We start from the raw sequence: 22,517 nt of genomic DNA on the forward strand, positions 1-22,517 counted from the left end.
CATAATTCCACAATTGTACCTCTTCCCATCCTTTTGTTTGGAGGATGTTAGCCCTACAGACTGAGTAGTCAAGCAGGAGGAGCCCATTCATTTGCCTTTTCCCCACTTTCCCTGTGTTTCATTCTTAAAGGAAGTGACAGCAGGGACACTCTTTTGGTGATGGGTTTGTACTGTCACACACAGGTGTTTTGCATCCCCTGGGTGGAAGCCAGGTGGGATGGTGCAGAGCATTGCAATCTCTGTGCACAACCATTTTCTTTTGTGTCTGGCCTGATCTATTTTTCTCATCTGCCTTTCCTGAGAGCAGCATAGCCAGTGGGTACAAACTCTTTAACAGGAGAACCTTATTTGAAAGCCAGAGATGTACCTATATAATTACTCTGAGGAATAAAGAGATGACTTGTTTAATTAAAACTGCAGTACTAAGACTTGGGAGGGGGGAAGGAGGTTTTGTGTGATTAAAATGCTTGATAGGAGGTAGGCATGTTGGGACACAGTTTTCGAACAATATTTGAAACCTCATTCAAGTCCCCTTCTTTAAAAGGAAAACTTTTTTGCCAGAAAAGAGACAAAGAGCATAAATAATGTCATGGTTTTTGAAGAATGAGTGTATAGAAGATCTCCTACAAGATTCTGAGCCAAAACCACTTCATTTCTAACTATCTCTGAAAAAAAATCCTTTTTAGTGTGGATTGCTCCTAGCAGTTTGAGGTGATTTGTTGAGAGCATTTGCCAGGTGCAGGCGTCTTCAGCTGCCAGCCAGAAGTGAAGGAATTAAAACAACCTTATTCAACTTTCCAGAGGCCTGAGGTTCCTTGAGAGAAACAGATTGAAAGAGGTTGGTGGGAGCTTATAGGGATCAGCCCAACATTTTGCTGTGAGCTTTGCAGTACGTATGGATCAGCAAATGGCCCAAAGTGGTGAAAAGGTGTTTGATGAGGTAGAAGGGGTTTCTATTCCCCTGTAAGTCCAAGTGCTGCTACTGTAATCAGAGCAAATAATTTCCCATTGCTGTTAGAAGACATAGCTGAGCTGTAGCTCACAGGTGGTTTGACCCTAGAGGCAAGGGAGGTTTTATTTACATTGTATTTATATAATATTATCCTTTTTTTCCTTTTCTGACTTAATATCTTGAGCCAGCATCTAATTTGTGTAGCGTTTTATTTTCTTGAAGACTTTTATGGGTAAGAAAACTCAAAGATCTTCATAGGCTGTTACATCCTGGCTAGGGAACCCAGTCTTGAACCTTGTCCAGTTCTTGTCAACAGACCATAAGGGAGCCTGATGGCAGGGCACCTCCTCAGCTGTCTGGTGGGTAATTTCTGGGAAAAGCCTTCCTTCTCCACAACTCTTCTGATAAAAAGGCATAGGGAGAATGCAGAGAATGATCCAGTTTCACTTTTCTTGTCTGTATGATTATGTAGCAAGACCTGGAAAATCCCTGAGCTATGCTCCCAGTTGTGCCAGGAACTTGGAATAGAGTTTGGAAGGATTGCCTCCTATATGCTTCCCTCATCCTGAAGAAGGGGCAGAGCCCTTAGCGTCTGTAACTCATTGTCTTCCAGAGTATTGTATCCCCTGGTCCAGATGAAGGGAGAGTTTCCCTAAACATGAAGTAATAGCTTTATCAGGTCATTACTTCAGGAGTTTCCTGGGAAGGTAATTTCCTGAAATTAAAAGATCAGCTAGCACCCAGATGCTTGGGGAAGCCTGATTTGCTACCTGCATTCTTTCAAAATTATTCCCATTTGCCTCTCCAGCAAAGAAGGAAGATCAAATCAGAAAAAATAAAAAAAGAGGACATTGAATGAATTTATGGTCCTTTGGTTTATTCTATTTGTTTGTTGTTATGGTTAGTTTCTATTCAGAATTATATTAGACCCAAGTTTGCTGGTGTATCTTTAGCTACAGCTGAATATGAGAGTTCCTTGGTGGGTGTCTTTTTTTATTTAAATATGTGTATCTTACCTATAATTGTTAATTTTAAATAAAGGTTTAGTGCACATAGCATCAGTCCAGATGTATTTTTGAGAAATGGCAAAATAAACATTTGAGTATGTTTTTGATAATTAAAAAAAACTGCTGTGGCCATTCTTCTAGAGCTTCCTAGTTCTGCATTTATGCATTACAATATAGTTTTGAGATGGTACAACTGTTACCTTCTCTGGGAAGACTAGCTGCACAGTTTCTTCATGTCCTTATTATTGTACTGTGTTTCTGGTATGAAAATCCAGTTGTTTATAGGCAAGTATGCACATTTGAGTGTACTCCAGCAGGCCTGAGTGTATGTACACATAAAAAAAAATCTAATATACTTTTACACCTCTGCTGGAGGTAAATGCTGGAGATTGCTACATTCCAACATTACAAAGAAAGCTGACTTGGAACATTACTTTTTCAGCCTGCAATTGCCATGGACATGCCACTGATTGCTACTATGATGCTGATGTTGATCAGCGTCGAGCAAGCTTAAACATCCATGGGCATTATGAAGGTGGAGGAGTCTGCATTAACTGCCAGGTAAAAAGGTCATTTTGATCAGTTTAAAAAAATATGTTCACACCAGTAGTTTTGGGTCTGACCAGTCCACATAGGCCCATTTGTCTGATGGTGTTACTACTTGTACTCAAAGTGTGGGAAAAGGTGTGTGAAAGTGATTTACCTTGTTCAGCATTGCTTGGTAATGTGTAAAAGACACATAAAATTTCTTTTATGCTCATTCCTGTGTGATCAAAATAAAACCACAAAGTCAAAGCAAACAATTTGATCAGCTATAAAAATTCTCTTTCCAGTTGTTACAAAGTCTGCCATTTCCCTCCTTAACAGAAGGAAGTAAAATTAACCAAATAAAATGCCAGCTCAAGCCAGCTGGTTCCTTACTGCAGCAAAATGCAGAGGACTCTCTCTCATCAGCAGAAATAAAGGAGGATCTAGACTATACCAAGGTGGAAAGTTACAGATATTGGGAAATCACAGAATCCTAGAAAAGCCCTCTGGAATCCTTTTGGACTGGTGCTCAGCTCAAACCAAGGCTGGATGCAAAATTATATCCAGCTGCACTGAGAAACACACAGTTGAATTCTGCAAATTTCTGAGGATGTACTTTACACACACTCTGGGTAATCTTTAACAGCACTTAATCACACTCCTGTTCAGCAGGAATTTCCCCAATTGCAGCTTATGATAGTTGGCTTTTGGGCTTGTGCTGTGCTTACATGAGAAGAGTTGGCTCTGTCTTTTGTGTAGAGGAAAACTGCATTAGGCACCTTCCCCCTCTGTGCCAGCCAAAGTCATTCCCTCAGTATCCCCTGAATACTGAGGGGATGAGTCCATAACTATCTTAGAGGCTCCATTGGATTGAACCAAAAGTTGTAAATTTGGATTGAACCAAAAGTTGTAAATTTGGAATCAGACTTTATACTGTGTCTGTCACAAATAGATAACACATTCTTGGAAAGAACAAGAATTTCTTTCATTCTGATTTTGTTCTACTCTCGCAATGAGGAAGGATCAAATAAGACTCTGATCAAGATCTAATCTTGGCCTTGTCTCTGCAGGACTGAACTACTTGACCTCATGAGGTCCCTTACAACCTGAGTCATTCATTGGTTCAGTGATCTCGTGGTTAAATAAATCCAGACTTATGTGGAAGTCTGTCTTCCTTTTGTTGTCAAGTCATCTGATGTATGACAAGCAGCTGATCAGAATTTTGCATTGCAGGAAAATTATCATCAGTTCTATGTTCCTGTGAAATCCATGCATCATGATTTATGTATTACCATGTTGTGCATTTTAAAATATAGCTGTATTCAAGCAACAAAAAAGGAAATATCCAGCGTAGATTGTATTGTGGCAAGAATATGGAAAACAATCAGATATTGTCCAAAAGGCAGTCAGAAGGTTAGAATTATTTTTACTAACATGAGTAGAAGAAATGCTCTTTGTCTTCCCATCGACATTTCTGTGCAGAACTTTGTTCATACAGTCTAGTAAGATTTACCATGTTGGTCCTTTCTATTAGCTCTTTGTTCATGAAAGAACATTTCTTTTAATACTGCTTCAAAGATAGAAAATAGGAAAATTAGTCTAATTCTACAAATCCTTGTTATATGACTGATATGAATTATTTGTCATTAATTTTGTGGAAGTTAAGTTGGATTAAATGAGTTTAAGTCCAATTATAGCTTTCTTTTTTTTTTTTGTTTTCATTGATAAAGGGCATAAATTTTAGTTCACTTTTTCTGTTTGTGTCAGGGGAAAGAAAAGTTTTGGGAATGGATGCCTGAATGAAGAAGTGATAAAAACAAAGTGTTGCATACAAAGATAGAATCAGTTTCTTTAGAGTATGATGACAAAGGAGCTCTGGAAACCCCACAATCCTACTCAGAGTAGGTCTAATTAGCTTAGGTTGCTCAGAAACTCATTCCTCCAAGCTCTGAAGACCTCTTGAGATTGGAATGCCACAGCTACACGTGGCAAACTGTTTCAGTGTTTGACTGCCTGCATGACCTATTTTGTCCCTAAAATCTAATTGAATTTTCCATGTTCCAGTCTGTGCCTGTTGCCCCTCATCCTTTTTCTGCACACCTCTGATAGCAGTCTGGGTCCATCCCCACTGTATTCTCTGGTCCAGTAGTAGTAGGTAGCAATAAATTCACCCTTCTCTTCTTAATGCTGAAGAAGCCCAGCCATCTTCTTGGATGTCATGTACTTCAGTCCCTCACCATCTGTGTGGGTCTGCCCACGGCACCTGTTGTATCACAGAGGTCCATGAGGTTGATTTGGGAATATTTTGCCCTGTGTAAACTATGCTGGATATGTCACATCACTTTCCTGTCCTTTGTGTGTTCTAAATTTTTTCACTGGATCTCCTTCTCCCACTGAGCAATGGGCCTGTACACTCATTAGCTTTTTTTGCTGTTCCTCTACTCTTAGTCTTTCTTTTTGCACTTCACCTTCCTTGCTAATTTTAACTCTGCTAAGCTTTGGCTTTCTTAACTCCATTATTGTATATTTGGGCAATGTCTTTGTATTGCCAGCAAGTAGCCTGCCCTGCTTCTACCTTCCATGCGCTTTCTTTTTGAGTTTGAGATCAGTCAGGAACTCTGTGCTGACCTTCTGCCATGCTTGCATGTTGGAAAGAACTGTTCTTGTTGTAAGGAGACTGTCCATGAGAATCTACTCTCTTGGTCCCCTTTCCCACCCAGGACACTTTCACACAGGATCTTGTCAAGCAGCTCTCTGAGCAAGGACAAACCTGTTTTTCAGAAGCCCAGAACTGTAATTCTGCTGTTTGTCTTGTTTGCTTGTCTTTCTTTCATATGCTCAAAATAATTTCTGGATTACTTGCACCCTGCTGCATTGTCCTTCTGGCATCTTCCCAAAGCTCTCTCTGGGGTGGGGCCACTGATATGCCACTGGAGTGAGTTCCAGTAGCCACTGAAGAGCATGCAGAGTCCTGAGTGCCCTGCTCATGAACTGCTCACCAGTCCATCCAGGAAATGCTGTATCCCTGCTCAGCCCTGAATTACAACACCCCCTAAGGAGGAGGAACTAAACAGGGAGGGGAGCTGGGGGCAATGTTTTGGTTGCCCCAGGGCAGAGCTTCCTGCTCTGTTTCCCTGGCTTTTATGTCTGTGAGCTCATCAGTGTGCCTTGTGACCATGATTTACTCAACTTCTACTTGCCATCACTGCACTAGTTCAAATTGCTTAGGATTTTTTTAATGGTGTGCCTAAACCATATATTTATAGAGACATATACTTTTCTAGGGGAAAATCTATTTTGTGCTGGCTGGACTGTTCAGTTTTTGATTTCTTCTGGTATTGCTGATCTTTGACACAAGATATTCAGAAAATTAATATGTAGTATGAGAAAAAATTTATGTTGCAGTTTCTTGAACAATATATATATGGTGATAAGAAAGTAGCCTAAAAAGAGATATTTTATGATATAAAGAGATGTTTTTTCAAAGGTTTTTTTTTAGTGGGAGGAGGAATTTATATTGCTTTAAATAAAAATTTCAGCTGCTGTATGTGAGAATACCATGATCCAGAGCCCTGTAGAGAACAGGTGGTTAAAGAACACTACATGATGATTGATTCTTTATTGCAGTCATACTCAATTTCTTCCTTTTCTTAGTTGTATGTAGAAACAGTATAAAGGAAGTTATTGTTTCTTAATTCTTCCAAGTTCCTCTCTTTATCTTGCACTATCCTTTTGTTTTGCACAGCATAACACAGCTGGCATTAACTGTGAGAAGTGTGCAAAAGGTTACTATCGTCCTTACGGTGTTCCAGTGAGAGCTCCTGATGGTTGCATACGTGAGTCCTTCTCTGTGGAGTGTCTTCTCCTGCTGGCTTGAGGGGTTTGGGCTTTAATCAAGGCATAGGATGCGTCTTTTAGGGAGGAAAAAATGAAAGAGTGGGCAAAAGATGTTGGAGAAGAGCTACAAATGATTTTCTGTGTTGCTTTAAACCTTTTAAATTATATTCTTCTCAATATATGTGTCATATGAGCATGTTGAGAACAGCAGAAAGATAGAAAATAGTCCATAAACGGGTACAGAGGAGATAGGATCCTGGAAACCTGGGATGCTGCTACACACCCCAGAGAGAGGAGGATCTCAGGACCCCTGGGAAGCCATTCTCATCTGCTGTTCTCGTGATCATGTTGCACTTACCTCTCTGATGCACACGTGAGCTATCCTTTGACCCTTGGTCACTTGAAAATTTTATTCTATAGCTCAAAAAGTCACAAGGATGACTACTCTGATCTCAGTGCTTATAGTGCTTATCGACTAATAAGTGATGCAATAGGGTAATTACTAATAGAACATTTGAAAAAGAGCTGAGTACAGGTAAAAGGAAAATGTTGGATTACAAAGAGGTTGAAGGAGACATGTGACAGGCAGGAGGAAACTACAGTTAAGTTGTGTTTGGGGATTGAAAGGTCTGGGAAGTCAGCAGAGCTGTGGTAACAGTGTTGCACGTAGTGTGTAAATGAAAGTGAATAGTGTGGTGCTTAGCCTAGACCATGGAGAGATGAGTGGTTGCCACAGAAAAATTGCTGTGGAGGAACAACATGCAGCTTTTGGAATTAAAAACTCCTAAACGCTCTAAGAAAACACGGGTTTTGCTTTTAAGGAATGTATTGGTGATATGTAAGTACTTGGGAAATGTTAACTCTTTAATGAGTCATTCACGTCTTCAGGTTTGTTGTTACAATGCCATTGTGTGCTGCTGTAAAAGGCAAATTGATTGTTTTCCAAAGAGTGCCTAATTGCTGGTACTTTTACTTAGCCTGCAGTTGTAACTTGGAGCATGCAGATGGCTGTGAGGAAGGGTCTGGCCGCTGCTTCTGTAAGCAGAATTTCCAGGGAGACCACTGTGAACGCTGTGCTGATGGATTCTATGGCTACCCATTTTGTGTCTGTAAGTACACATGTGAAATTGCTGCTTTTTCTGTCTTTCAAATGTGTATTAAAGAATTAATGGTTTTGATTGCTCTTGATTTGGTTAAAAAGCATCTGGTATTTCAGCTTCACATGTTTGTGTTCTGATAAATCACTTGTTACAGTACTGGAGAGAGTAGGGTTATTTAACAAAGTGATAGTGACTTGAAAAACAGAGATGGTGCTATATTCTCATAATTCTGAGGTCTGACTAGAAGAGAGGTACCAAAAGAGAAGCACAAGAAGAGGGAAAACAATACAAAACAAAGAAAAAAACAAAACCCTATGAAAACTGTTGTTTGAATTCAATGGCTGTGATAGAACCCTCTCTGTACACTGTATTCTAGATTATCACATCTCGTACATCTTCTTGATTGAAATCTGACATTTTTAAATTAGTTCAGCTCAGGTAGACATTGATCTGAGTCCCACTGATGTGTGTAGCTCATTGACTTTGGATCCCATCTCAATGTAAGAATGTTTAAGAACAGGAAAGACAGTCTGGAGGACTCTCAAAAGCTCCTAAGTACATGTCTTAAATTATGGCAGTTCGTGTAGCAGGTGGTAATGCCACCTAGAAGGAGATGGACCTTCAGCTGGAAGCAGGAAATGTGAAATAAATATGAACATCTTTAGATAATTTTCACAATGCTGTCTAGGGTAACAAAGATTGCACAAAAGGATAAGGAGCAGGAAAGCAACCCAGTGGCATTTCCAAATGGAGTCTGGCCTTTCATGCTGCTTTTTTGAGACGGGAACCTTTTATCTGGATTCAGAATCAAATTGCAATGAATTTTACCTCTTTTCTAAGAAAACTAAGCTGAAGTTGGTTACTAGAGTCGTATGAATATCATGCTTTCTGTATTGATGTAGATAGCTTCATTGTTTATGATTTTTAATGTATATAATGTGTTTGTTTCCAATGATCCTTGTTGTTTCTTTTGTTTTAAAGATACTCCTGTATATCCTTCTACTTCTTCAATTCCAAGTGATGCTGTGGCTGGTGACATCATAGGCAAGTTCTTGGTGGTTTTTCCCCATTTCACTGTTTTTCCCCATGTTGCTATTTTTCACTGTTTCAGTGCTACCTGCTCTTTTGTGGAATAATAGAATCAATAGGTTGGGTTTTAGGCAGCGGTTTTGGTTCTGTTGGTGTTTATCCTTCAAGAGAACTTTTGTTCTTGCCAGAAGTTCATCATCCTGTCATGTTTATACCAAACAGGTTGGCTCCAGAAGGAGTTATGGATCAAAGTAACTTTGGTGAGCCTCTGGCAAACATCTGCAGGAGGAGCTGACCACCTTGTTTGGTGCACTTAAGAATACATCCATCAAGGTTTTCTGAAATGTACAACTTTCTAACATGACAACCACTGTTTTCTGGTGTAAATCTCTTTCTTGAGGCTAACTGGCTTCTGCCTCTGGACTGTCCTCTCTCACCTGGCAAATTGTGTGTTGTCCTTGGCAGTGAAGGACTTTGATTTCTAAGAAAGGTTCATATTTCTTGTTAGCCCTACAAAGCTGCCTGAAATTCATAGTATGATTCTCTTGGTGGGCTTATATTTTTTAGCCTATATTATTATTTTGCACAACAGAGACATCATCACAGCTAGCACTAGATCACTTGCACACATATAATGCACTTTACCTTGGTACAGCATCCAAAATAATTGCCCTGGTAGGCCTCTGAGTATTCTCTGTTGCACATCCCCTTCTCTCCCAAATTTTTAAAAGGAAGAAAAAAAACTCCAAAGGGAAGTGAATAAATATAACAGGAGAAAGCAGATCTTGAGCTCTTTACCCTTTCAATGAGCAGCATCTGAATTTGAAGGCATAAGAAAGGCAGCTGCCTCTAAGTGGAAGTTTTAGTAGAAGTTGTAAGTGTTTGCTGTCAGACTAAGCACAATTACAGATTGTGGGGTTTTTGAATGAGATTTTGCATGTAAGACTCATACAAATAGGGTATTTTTGTTCAACAGTAATATTTACTAAGCATTGATTTATTTTTCTCTGGAAAATGACAAGGAATTCTGGGATTATATGCACTCACTTTGTGGTTTTTTTTTTTCCTTTCCTGTTTTAACTAGAAGAAGGCTGCAAACCAGGGTATTTTGGCCCCCAGTGTCTGTGTAAGTGGCATAGTTTCTTTGACACTTGGAGCCTGGAGTACTCCAGGATAAATGCCAACCTTTGGCTTCCAAGGGAAATAAGAACTTTAAGATCATAATACTGCAAATGTTTTCTTTACAAATGTGTTCTTCAGCATGCCAGTGCCATGGTGCAGGAGTGCTGGGCGGTGACTGTGATGGAAGTACTGGGCAGTGCAGATGTCGAACTGGATTTGGGGGTTTGTCCTGTGATACCTGTGCAGCTGGCTATTTTCAGTACCCCTTCTGCCAGGGTAAGCCAAACATTCCCTTTTGGCAAGCATATCCAAAACACCAAGTTTTATACTGAAGGATGAAGTTATTTTGCCATGGAGATGTATTCATAACAGGCTCTCCCAAAACTCATAAAAGTCCAAGAAGAATAATGTGATGAGGGGAGATTTTCATCTAAAAATTCCCGTTTCCTTGGTTGCTGTCTGCTGGTTGATGCAGCTGCCAGACTCTAGTTTGTGTTTGGATTTAGTAATTGATTGAAGTTAGAATAAATTTGGAAATATTTGTTACTTATCCTTGGAGTTTTTGTTTTTTTAAAATGTGCTTAATATGGGTTTGCAACCTCACTTTGATGCACAAAGCTACCCTATCTAATCAATACTATAAAACTGACTGGGTTCAGAACTTTAATAGCTGTCTCTGTACTGTCTTTTTAGACCATTTATTGACCACTCCCACCCAAGACTGTAAATCTAAACCATTAATTGTTTCGCTTCAGTCCCAGAAGTGATGGAACTACTCTCAATAGTTGGCAAACCACTTGGAATTGATAAATCAGACTCTCAGTGGGGCCAGTCTAAGTGTGTAGTGCTTTGACACTGATAATTGAACTTTGAGCCCCCTTCCTTGGTCTTTCATTAATGTTTTCCTTGTTCCTGAATTGTTACACATGTGACCAGTCAATAAAAGCTGTTATGAATCCATATAAATCTGATGGGAAAATTGTTATCCTGTTGAGCATCAGGGAGCAGGGAGTTGCTTTTACTGCTGTTTTTTTTCAAATGTATTCTTATTTCAAGAAATATAAAAGGAGAGCCTGTGCAGAGGCTGCCTCTGAAATATCTTTTCTCATTGGCAGTGTGTGAATGTAACTTGATGGGTACCCAGCCCGAAGTCTGTGATTTTCTTGGGAGGTGTCTTTGTCGCTCAGGGGTCGCTGGACATCAGTGTGACAGCTGCCAGCCTGGCCACCACTCATTCCCTGCCTGTCAAGGTAAGGCTGCTGATTGCATGGACAGGGCCCTGAAAGGCAGACAGCAGTGCTTTTCAGGACAGCAGCCAGAGCAGCGTTCTCAGCAGCAAATGGGCAACTCCCTCTTGCACTCTACAGTGAAATCCTACATTTTAATTTTCCAATTTCAGACTTTTTTTTTTTTCCCCTTGTAGTCAGACTGTTTGGTGTACCCTCAGTCAGCACAGCTTCTTACTAATAATCAAAGCATTTGAGAGCTGCTCTCACATGGAGGCCCACAGCAACAGGGCACACTTGACTGCTGAGGAACCAGCATAGCGGAACTGTGAAGCCCTGGTCTGCTTTTGCAGAGAGTCTTTGGGACCTTGTTTTGGCATCAAGGTTTAGTACCTTGTAAAAGGTGTGTTCTGTAAATCTGAAAATCTGAAGCTCTCATTTTGCCCTTCATGGTGGTTTCTCACTCGTTTTAAGATCATCTGACAGGCGCTAACCCAACCTGTGTCTGTGTAGGCATGAAATATGAAAAATCTCTATGGAGTTTCCCACCAAAGACTAGCCTGCTTTTTTACAAGGCAAGGAAATGAATGGAGTATAAGTTTTGAGTATCATAATGGTCTTGTGTGTGTATAAGGACTCCCATCAAGTCCTACTTGGCCCTAGGTTTTGTATGTCTTTCAAGTGAATGAGAGAGGGGGCCCTTAATCCTTAGTGGTTTTTCCATTGAGAAGGAATATAGAATATTGCAGAGTTCTGGTATGTGCTTGCCTGTGCTGAATAATAAGATTTATGTATAAAATTATGATTTGCTTTCTTCTCTCTTGTAATTTTGGCTGTTGACTACATCAGTCTTCTTCCTTTGGGCTTACACAGTTGTTTATCTCCTATAGAGGGACAGCAGAATTATTTATATCCTCATGCCCTGGCTTCAGCTGGGATATAGTTAATTTTACTCCTAGTGCTGTGTACAGTGCTATGTTTTACCTTTTTTCCCAATTTTTCTCCCCATCCCATGGGTGGGTGTGAGTGGCTGTGTGTACCTATTTGCCAGCTGGAGTTAAACTGTGGCACCTTGCAAAGAAAGGCTGTGTTGTGTTACCAAACACAATGGGTGGAATAAAGAAACACCACATGACTGTGGGTTTTATGGTTTGGAGTAGATGAACATTTTTAATGAAAAACATAAAATCAGGATTCTGCATTGGTACACACTGTTCAGTGGTTTTAAAATAACCTTTTTTATTTTCCTAGGGCAAAATCAAGTAGCGATCTTAAAGCAAATCAAACCCATATTGAATGTGTTTGATCTTTGAACACCAAAAGCTGAAAAGAGACATAAAAGCTTAAAAGAGCATGCAAAAACAAATTGTAAAAGACAGATAAAAATAGTTGAAAACACAGTCAGTGGGATTACTCAGAACTGCTGTAGTTCACAGTTTGTTCGGTTAAAATGAGCTGCCATGGGTTTAAACATAAATTAACACAGCATGCTGCAAGCTGTGGGGGAAAGTGAGCCACCCAGCCTGCTATTCCTGTAAGGAATTGCTATCTTCCAAAGAGACAAATCTATACTTTTTGGGCTGCTGTGACTAGAATTATTCTTTCTGGTTGTGACTTGTTGAACTCAATAGAAGCTTTATTCAAATAAAGTGATATCAAAACAAAGCCTTTAAACAAAACACTAATACTTACAATTAGGAGAGAATGCAATATGATAGGCAAATGACGGAGGACTCTAGTGTAGGTATTGTTCTTGGAAGCTTCAGTGTTTGTATTTCTCTTACACTAGCTTCCTAGCAAGCCCTGTGTCTTTCCAAGCATCTTAAAGTAAACACAGCCAAGTCAGATGTCTTTGACTGCAGCAGAAAGAGGAACCAAAAGGGGGAACCAGAAACATGAACATGTAACAGGAAGACAATGTTTGCTTTGTATTTCTGTCAGTCAGCCATTTCTGGCAGTTATAACATCCAAGTGGCAAACTGTAGCACTTCATCTAGTACCTGGGACAGCTGGGATGCTCAGATGGGGGTCCCGTTGGTGAACCTGTGAAGTGTGACCCTGTGGAACATTCCAGCATTCACTCAAGAAAATAGCAGGTCTTGTCTTTAGCTGTTAGCCCAAAATAGTGGTAACTCCATGAGAAGTTTGCTGTTACAGTTGACAATATGCATTGAATATATTTTTAAAAGATTTTTTAAAGTATTTCTCTCATGTGACATTCTTCCCAAATGTAAGATGGATTTATGTCCCTTACATGTGTTTTGCAAGGCATCAAACCAAATCTCTCAGCTGTGAGTTACAAAACTGCAAGAACCAAGGTTATCAGTGGTTGAGGACACAAATGCAGAATAACCATCTGTTTTAGGATATTTATTTTTGCTGGTGAAATTATGCTTTGTCTGGTTTTCTGAACATAAATGATTTACATTAAAATATAAGTTTTTTGGCAGATTTAGGCGTGTATCTTTTTTTCCTCTGTGCAGCATGCAATTGTGATGGTGTTGGCTCTTTGGGGAATACCTGTGGTCCTGGAGGGCAGTGTCTGTGCCGTGGTAACTATGCTGGGCTGAGATGTGACCAGTGTGCTCCAGGGTATTACAGCTACCCCAACTGCTTGCGTGAGTAAAAGCCTCCCCTACTTTTACTGGGGTTTTCCTTCCTATTTCTGCAACACAGAAGAAAATAAATCTTCTCAAATATATTTCCATTTAAAAGATTTCCATTTTGATGGCACAGGAACTTTAAGAAAATATCTGTCAGTTCCATAGGTTAGGGCTCTGTTTTTCCAAGTGACTGCTTTGCATACAAACCCAAATACTATAAATCAAGCTAAATACACATTAAAAAAATCATTATTAAAAGTTTCTGCTGTCTTGGAGTTTAAAGTATTTGAGTCTCTCCAAGGTAACTGTATTAAAAAGCCCTTTCAAGCTCACACCGGCTACATTGTGCTTCTGCACTACTACATTCCACAGCCTCTGTTTTCAAAAGATCTTTCAATGTGTTTGTTTTATAAAGGTGTCAGCAGCGAGTGTGACCCTGCAGGTAGCGTTGGTTCTCACTTTGTAAGTATTCTGCCACTGCAGCTAACAGTGCATGTTAATCATTCATGTGTCTTTGCTGAACACATCCAGCTCATTGCTCAAGCCCTGAAGCCTGCTCTTAGGCTCTAAAAGAATTGCAGGAGCTTGTTTGAAGAGCAGGAGTAGAAATAAACGTCATGTTTTGCCCTTTGATCATACCAGTGCAAAACCTTGTCAAGGATGGGGGGGTTATATTTTGTATATAGAATATGCAATCTGTTTATGCCTTTTTGGTATACTCTTAACACTAACATAACATATGCATGAAGATATAAGTCTGTGCACGTCTCAAAGACCATCTGGGTTGCAACAGGCCTTTCAGCATCAAATTATTCTTGGAAAATCATTACATCTTTGTTGCTGTTCCACTATTGTTGTTGTTAATACAATGATGGTCATTAGTAATTGCATATTACCAGAAATCACAGGTATTGTTAAATGTGTGGCAAAGACCACATTTAACAATGTGGGCGATTCTGATGGGTGGTAGGGGTACCTATGTAGGCTTCTGTATAGAGCTCTGTGTGTCTTCCACCAATAAAGAAAATATTAAATATAAAAATGAATTACTATTTTAAGGAAATATGGGGCTTTATTCTTTGTACAAACCAGTTAATACTTTAGAACAGTTATAATAAAGCTATAAAAGAATTGGAAAGTATATCCTTTAGGACCCTTAGAATAAATTAGATACATAAAAAATATGCTGGGTGGAACAATCCTGTGCTGATAGTATGAGACAGAAAAAACAAAGATGTCTGAACCAGCCTGAGGTCCATGTATCTGTAAAAGTCAGTAAACTGCATGAGCTCTTAACAATACTAGGTTTTTCTTAGTAATAAAGATCAGTAAGTTTTTTATGAAGCAGGTGAACCCATATTAGCTCCTTTCCGTTCTTAGGGATATTGTCAATGTCTCCAGCACGTTGAAGGTCCTACCTGCAGTAAATGCAAACCCTTGTACTGGAACCTGGCCAAAGAAAACCCTGAGGGATGTACAGGTATGGCTTTGTGGCATATTTCTTTGGCTTATGAAATGTAGTCATCTCTATTCTCTGACAGTCTGTGGTGCTCTTTGTGACACTTACAACTCTTGTTAACAGCATGTTTCTCGTGCAGCTTAATTGTAACACCAAATTACCCATGATACCAGCAGTTACTTTCACAAGCCAGGCCATAATTCCATGGGTGTTTGCCTGGTGTGCTCTGAAGTTCCAGTGATGCCCACTTCATACGGCCCTATGGCAGATCTATTGGGGCAAGACATTTTTTACCTGTAAACCCTGAAATCAGAATTTGGCTCATTGTTTTGAGAACAAAAAAGCTTTTCCATTTTATGTTATTTTGTAGCTTGGAGTGTAAAGCCTTTTTGTGGCCTCAGGGTGTGACAGATCTGTTATGGTTTATATCTGTGTAATAACTGTGATTGTCAATGTTTTCCAACAGGGAGCGTGTGTTTTTAAGGCAGATAATAATAATTAATGAAGATTAAAAAGGGTAAAGATAAAAAATCTTTAAAGTTCTCTCCAGCTGTTTCCTTTGGAACAGATTCCACCACAACAGCCACTTGGGATGAGTAGCTTTAGACCTGATAATAGTATCATTACATTTTTTACTTTAGATCTCTAAATACTAAACAACTCAAATATTAAGTACTGCACTGTCCATGTAATTCTCTGCTTTCAGTCACAGAGTTGATCCTGGGTTTTTCCAAACTTCTGGCTCATCATAGATTCTCCCTGCACTATTTTCTCCATTTCTATTTCATATGGAGAGTGGATTTGGTCCCAGAGTAGCATTGCAGATTAGAAGGTGCCAGTCAGGCTGGAAGACACTGTTTTGTATAAATTGTCTGAATGTTTCTGAGAAAAAAAACAATTGTAAATTCAAACTCATTCCTGTTTTTTGTCAAACACAAGTTAAATCACTTTAAAACATAGCAGTAAACCACACATACTTAGAAGTCCTCATTCTTTCTCCTTCTCTTTTTCTTCTCACGTCATATCAGTTCTGAAAATTCACCTTGTGGCACATTGACTCAAAATTGCAGATTCTGGGTGGTGGGGGTTTTCCCTGTAAAATATAATGGAAAGATGAAATGCAGGTGTCTTTTTTTTTTTTTTTTAATCTGTGCAGCGTGTCAATGTGATGTGAGTGGAACACTAAGTGGAGTTGCAGAATGTCAGCAGGTAAAGAGAAACTAAAAGAAAGATATTAATTCAATTGGTTATTGTTAAGTTATTGTAACATTTGCTAAGGTAGAAATCCCAGCACTGTTTATTGCTTTTGAAGATAAAATACCTAGTTTTATACATCAAAGAATCAATCTTATGCATCCTAGGGATGTATAAAGTTTAATTTTTTTTTTCTTGAGTTTATGTATTTTCTAGTCTATTTATGAAGATAATAAATGACAGATAATGTCCAGATAATGTTTTGGGGGGGTTGTGTTTGGGGTTTTTTTGTTTTGTTTGGTTGATTTTTTTTTTGTTGTTTGTTTTGTTTCTTGAGATTAGAAATTTTTTCCTCTTTAGAATTAGAGAGAATTGGGAGATTGAAGTTCTGGAAAGGTTCTGAAACATCTTTGATGAAATTTATTTTCTTCACAGGAAAATGGGCAATGCTACTGCAAATCTAATGTCTGTGGAGATTCCTGTGACACTTGTGAAGCTGGTTATTATGCTCTTGAAAAAAAGAATTATTTTGGCTGCCAAGGTAAAAAGACTAAAGGACATCTATAGTGGAACATTTGCACTTAGCACTGAAGTCTTTAGAATTCCTTAGGCTGTACTTTTAGACAGGGGATGTTTCAATTACTCATGTGCACAGCATTTTACACTGGTGCTGGTGCTGTAACATTGCTTGTGACTCTTCTTTTGCCTTTCAGCAGGAGAAGGAACAAGGCAGATGTTACCACTGTGCTTCCCAGTCATTTTGTGCATGTCTTAGAAAACAGGGTGCTTTTAGACTATGGCATAAATCTTGTTTAGGAGCACTTATCCTTTCAATCCAGCTTGAAAGTTTTAGCCTTGATATACTTGTTCCTTAGTGCAGCATTTTATACCTCATTACTAGAGGTGTCCTTTACTTTGTGCCACAAGTCCTGTCTCCTGTAGAAAGTCATTCAATATTGTTGTCCAGTGTCAGTTGGAAATCTGTATATTATATGAACACATACATTGCAATTTTGTCAGATTAAACATTGGGGTACCAGGCTTCAAAAAATTAACATCTTGTAATTTTTGTAAGGTAGGTTTTAGATTTTGTTGTTAGTGTTTTTTTTAAACATAATTATTCTTTGTGATATTGCTGCAGAAATTCTGACTTGCTAGAAAAACATTTGAATAGAAAATAGGGCTGCAGAAGTGCAGCCCTGCATTTAGCATTGTGGCAGGGTGTATTATTTGAGGTTTGTTTTTTTAAGTGGCTTTTTTCACATTCTAAGGAGAAATTAAAAAGGAAACAGGCACAAACACGGGAAGCTCAAAGTAATTGCTGCTTATGCATGTGTATTAAGTTGTATTTGAAAGAGTCTAAAGGGCTCTGGGAGGAGGAAGCCAGTCATTAATGGTGTTTAATTAGGTGAAGCCATGGTGTGTTTGCTGATCACTTTCATCTCTCTTTTCCTGGTTGGCTTCTGCTCTCGGCGTGCCAGGCTGCCGGTGTGATGTTGGAGGATCCCTGAGCCCAGCCTGCTCCCAGCCCTGGGGCAGCTGCCAGTGCAGGGCACACGTCGTGGGCACCACCTGTGGGGAGTGAGTCCAGCTGGGCTCCTGGCACAGCTTCAGCACAGCTCCTTGTTAGGCTTTTGTGTGACATTCTGGGTTTGTTGATGATTAAGTTGGTAAATTGCACTGGTTATTGATATTAATTTTTTCCTGGGAAGTTTCCTTCTTATGTTTTGATAAGATTTTCTGACTTGTCTCCTTAAATATCCAATACCAGTTTTGCAGTTATCTAACCTATACCAGTTATCTATCAAGAGTTGTATAGGAAAATGTATGAAAGCTGAAAAAGCTTCTGGAAAGAAAATTCTCATTGCATCCCTCTAACCAGCTGTCTTGAATCTATGAGCTGATGTCAGAATTCCTCAGTCATCAGTAGATCACCTCCCTCCCACTGCTTTTTGCCCTTAGATGTAGATCATAAATAACTGGCAATTCTTTGCTGATTTATTGTGGGTTTTTTCCCTTCTTGAAAGGCCTGAAGAAAACTATTTTTTCCCTGATCTGCACCACATGAAGTTTGAGATTGAAGATGGTACTACTGTCCAAGGAGAGAAAATTCAGTTTGGCTATGATCCTCAGGAATTTCCTAGCTTCAGTTGGAGAGGATATGTGCAGATGTCCTCTATACAAGTAAGCTGGTATTTCACTCAAGACTTTGGGGTGGAAATGAAAACAAAAGTGCATTGCACATGTCTTTGTAATACTCCTATGTGTGTGGAAGGCCATGGAAAAAAGACAAAAAAAGAACAGGGTCTGACTAATCCAAACCCTTTGGCACTATGTTGCTGTTTGCATTAGTGAGTGTTGGTATTTTTGTCAGGTCATTTGCCTGTTGCTTGTGCAAATACACCTTCTTCAGAAATGTTCTTTGAGGTTGGTTTTTTTTGTGAGACAGCTGTAAATAGGGAATTTATGGCTTTAAAGTATATAACACTAAGTGCAGAAACTCATGTCATGCCAAGAAGAGTAGGAACAGTAGAAGATTAATGCTTGGCTAAATAATTTGAATTGCACAGGTCCATGACAATCTGTATCCACGAGATTTTCAGGAGAATTCCAAGTGCTGTCAATGAAATCCTCTTACACTTGAACTCTACATTGGGTAGAGAAGAGAGAGGTGCCAGCTTTTATTATGAATGATACCTTCACAAGACAGCAAACAGGAAAATGTGTGGTTCAGTAAAGAAACTGTGAGCAGGGGCATATTGGCAACATTTATTTTAGTTTCATGACCGACTATGAATAAACTAAACAACAGCTGAGGGAATAAGTAAGCCACAGGTAGAAAGTCACCATATTTTCTCTGAGGTGGGCCCTTCTGATTTCTGGATTGAACTGCTGATCAAATTAAGCAGAATTTTAAAACAGTAAATTTGAGCAGTAAATGGGATTTGTTCACTCATCTTGAAAGTAGGTCTTTGGTGTAGTCCAGCATTAGTCCAGGGACTAATGAATCACTATAGCATGGGACAAAAGCACATAACCATTGCACAATGATTTCCTTTGTTTTTCGTTTTGCAGTCTTTCTTCTTTTGTTGTTTTGGTCTTGGGGTTTTTAATCCCAGATAATTTCTGAATTTTCAATATTATTCCACATTTGTAAATGAAGGCAACTCCTTGGTAGCTGCGATTTCTTAATGCCTGCTTTCTAATTCATCTGCTTTTTGCATTTCTTTTCCATGGGCATTTTGTACAAACTTTTTCATCTGTTCTCAGATGTGGGAAACAGAAAAAGCATTTGCATTTGGGGAAGCAGAGTGGACCACAGTGGTGGGGAGGTCACTGTACCCCAAGTAGCTTGGAAAGGGACAGCAGGTGGGTTGTGAGGAGTGAACTGGTGGGAACTGGATAGTGAGAGGAGCTTTAGGATTTTAGATGGAAATAAAAAAACAAACCCATGAGATTGAACCAATTCTGTTTTTTCCTAATCCACCACTGACTCTTAACATGTCTTTTACTTTTACTGAAAACTAAAAAATGGGGCTGTGCAAATGCAGAGAATTCTGTGGGTTTGAGAGATGTCAGTTCAGCCCCAGGACAAGGACAGCATTCCTGGTATTGCAGCTCTAAGCAACTGTAGGATCCAGTAGAGGATCAGCAGTTGCAGTGACAGTCTGAGGTGCCCGCATGCTGTGGGATCTCAGACTAGGATCAGTGATTGTGGCCTGTTCCTTGGAAAGGCAGGAATATCAACAGCCGTATGCCTCCTTTATGGCACGAGTGGGGAAAATAACATACTATTGTTGTTTCACACTAACACAGATGTTAGTTGAGCCATTCTGTGTCCTTCTGGATCAGCTGATATTCAACCAGAGTTTTATTTCACAGGAGATTTTGTTCTATGCTCTTTTGTAAGCTGCCCATGTCTTTTTGTCTTTGCCAAGTGGTTTTTCTTTCTCTGGGTGATAGTAACAAGTAATGTACTTTCCATTCCTCCTTTCTCCCTTTCTTTTTTATTTTTCCCAGCCAGAGGTGGTTATGCCTATCACTGTGGCTTCCCCTAAGCTCTTCCACCTAGTCCTCCACTATGTCAGCCTGGGCTCAAAAAGCTCTAAAGGGAAGATCTCAGTTGCTGAGGGAAAACATATTGGCACTAATTATACTTGTAAGTGAATTAATTTTCTCACTAGGCCTCCCTGTCTTCCTCTGTCATACACTAGCATTACCATTCCAGTGTATACTTTTCTGCATGTGCCTCTTTCCTGTAGGACTTTAGTCTGGTGCTTGCATGGCTTCTGACTGTTCCTCAATTCAGCACTTTATGGCTGTTTTTGTTTATTAACTTCCATTTTTCAGAGTGAAGTGAGGATAACTTTGAATGTGGAAAAATCAAACCTCTACTTATATTGCATTATCCTGAGGTATATTAACCCTGGAGGGGAAACATTATCTGCTCGCATATCTGCTTGGCAGTCTCAGCCTGGAGCAGGTAGGTCTAACCCAGCAGTGCAACAGCTCAGATCAATGCTAGATCAGAGAAGGCTTTCCAAGGTGCACCCAAGTCTTTAATGTTGCTTAAAAGGCATCACTTTTAACAGTGTCAGTGCTTTTGGGCTTCTCCTCGTACATTTTTGCTGTGTAATTGATGTGGCTGTGTTTGCATGAAACTCCTGCTTGCAGTAGGAATCAGCATTTGTTTCTTCAAATGTTTGCCACACTTCGTACTTTCAGTCCTGTACTTGGAAGCTCTGAACTGTGGGTTTTATGAAGCTTTTAAAGAAGAGATAACAACAGCTTTGTTACAAACAGCAATACTATTTGTTTTACTTGCCTTTAATATTAACGTTTTAAATGTGGCTTTTGCCTTCATTCAATGATTAGGGTTTGTTTAAAATGATGAATCCAGTCTATCAAGTTAGTTCTGATTACAGACCTCAAAGACATGTGATGCCTTTCAGGCCCTGATAAAAGTAGTTACTCCATATCCTTTGAATGGTAGGGTCATACCAGGCCCATGTGCAGAATTATGTCTTGCTATTCCTGCCTTATTGAGAGGAATAAAGTTATAGATCCTTTTAGAAATTCAAGTAAGACAAAACTGAAGACTTCACAGTCACCATTCAGCAGAGTGGCAGAAATTTATGGTCATCACTGGCTTCTAATGGCTGGGAGGCAGGGAACCAGATTTTGTCTGTGTCCAGGATCTCCAAAGAGGAGACCTTTGATATCCATAACAGTTGATCCTCATGACTTCTATTTGACAAAGCATACCACAGCTTTATTTCTGTAGTACACAGAGTCACAGAATTGCCTGGGTAAAAGGGGGCTTTTAAAAATCATCCAGTTCCAGCCCCCTACCATGGGCAGGGACACCTTCCACTAGACCAGGCTGCTCAGAGCCCCATCCACCTTGGCCTTCAACACTGCCAGGGATGAGGCATCCACAACTGGCCCATCATCTCTGCCTAGAAGTTATTTGTCTGTAATGAAAATTTTAGATGGTGCTGATGAACCTCCAACACCTGAAGTATTTGACTTAGTCACATGAGAATATGAAATGTGTCAGTTGAATATATTGAGAGTCAGTGCAGAGAGAGGTTGAATGGAAAATTATGGAAGGGGAAACTGAAAGTGACCATTTCAGATATTGCAAAATTGGCCATTGCAGGGGCAGAGCTCTGCTTTTCTGTACCAATTTGCTCAAGAGTAATAAGAATGAAAACAGCAACCACTGCATAGCTCTGTGTTTGGTCAAGTGCATTGCTAATGCATGTTGACTGAAAATCATTGAACAACTCCTGTTAAACAAATCAATGGATCAATTGTCAACAATTAATGGATCAAATTATCAGTCCAGCCCACTAAGCAAGTAGAGACATTTTACAGTCACGTATGCTTTTTGCTTAATTTTTTTTTTTTCCTGGCAGGGGCTGCTCAGAGCAAAGAGTTTGTCTTCCCACCCAGCAAGGAGCCAGCTTTTATCACAATCCCAGGAAAAAGCTCCACAGAGCCTTTCTCACTGGCTCCAGGCATGTGGACTGTCAATATAATTGCAGAGGAAGTCCTCTTGGTAAGAAAACAATTGAGGTAAAAAACTGCTTGAAGGTTGTCATGAAGTTACTGCTCTGGAGTTGTGTGCTGGAGTTGTGTTCTTCAACCCTGCAAGGAGGTGAAATTCAGTACTAGTGCAAGGAACAGAATACAATTACAAAAATTTACTCTTCTGCCTCTTTATTTTTTCTTTCTCCTGCTCTAATCTTTCTTCTCCTTACAGACTTTAAGTCTGTCTGGAATGTGTACCTTCAGATGATAAGGTATTATTAATATATAGCACAAAGCATAACTGCTCATAAAAATCAGTAACATCAGATTTTGTGTCTAGAGCTTAGCTCAGGCAAGACCTTAGTTTCTTGACAAAAAAAAAATCTTCATAAGAGTATTGTAAGACGGGCTGCATTATGAGTAG

General features: G+C 39.5%; 1 protein-coding gene across 3 annotated transcripts in view; it reads left to right on the top strand.

Annotated features, from left to right (window-relative positions):
* LAMA3 (laminin subunit alpha 3) overlaps window positions 1-22,517 on the top strand; it is a 109,038-nt gene that overhangs the window by 23,046 nt on the left and 63,475 nt on the right. Inside the window, exons 8-23 of one of the 3 annotated variants that reach the window (XM_064435294.1) lie at window positions 2,402-2,520; window positions 6,233-6,323; window positions 7,302-7,433; window positions 8,406-8,468; window positions 9,538-9,579; window positions 9,714-9,851; window positions 10,691-10,825; window positions 13,285-13,419; window positions 13,820-13,866; window positions 14,785-14,884; window positions 16,020-16,072; window positions 16,493-16,598; window positions 17,539-17,638; window positions 18,085-18,241; window positions 20,078-20,216; window positions 21,979-22,121. In XM_064435294.1, coding sequence (XP_064291364.1) covers window positions 2,402-2,520; window positions 6,233-6,323; window positions 7,302-7,433; window positions 8,406-8,468; window positions 9,538-9,579; window positions 9,714-9,851; window positions 10,691-10,825; window positions 13,285-13,419; window positions 13,820-13,866; window positions 14,785-14,884; window positions 16,020-16,072; window positions 16,493-16,598; window positions 17,539-17,638; window positions 18,085-18,241; window positions 20,078-20,216; window positions 21,979-22,121 — 1,700 coding nt within the window. Of the gene's footprint in view, window positions 1-2,401; window positions 2,521-6,232; window positions 6,324-7,301; window positions 7,434-8,405; window positions 8,469-9,537; window positions 9,580-9,713; window positions 9,852-10,690; window positions 10,826-13,284; window positions 13,420-13,819; window positions 13,867-14,784; window positions 14,885-16,019; window positions 16,073-16,492; window positions 16,599-17,538; window positions 17,639-18,084; window positions 18,242-20,077; window positions 20,217-20,407; window positions 20,541-21,978; window positions 22,122-22,517 lie in introns of all 3 variants that reach the window. The other 2 variants (XM_064435295.1, XM_064435298.1) reach the window with 2 other exon arrangements.

Source organism: Passer domesticus, chromosome 1 (assembly GCF_036417665.1).
Source record: "Passer domesticus isolate bPasDom1 chromosome 1, bPasDom1.hap1, whole genome shotgun sequence".
In the NCBI taxonomy this organism is placed as follows: domain Eukaryota; kingdom Metazoa; phylum Chordata; class Aves; order Passeriformes; family Passeridae; genus Passer; species Passer domesticus.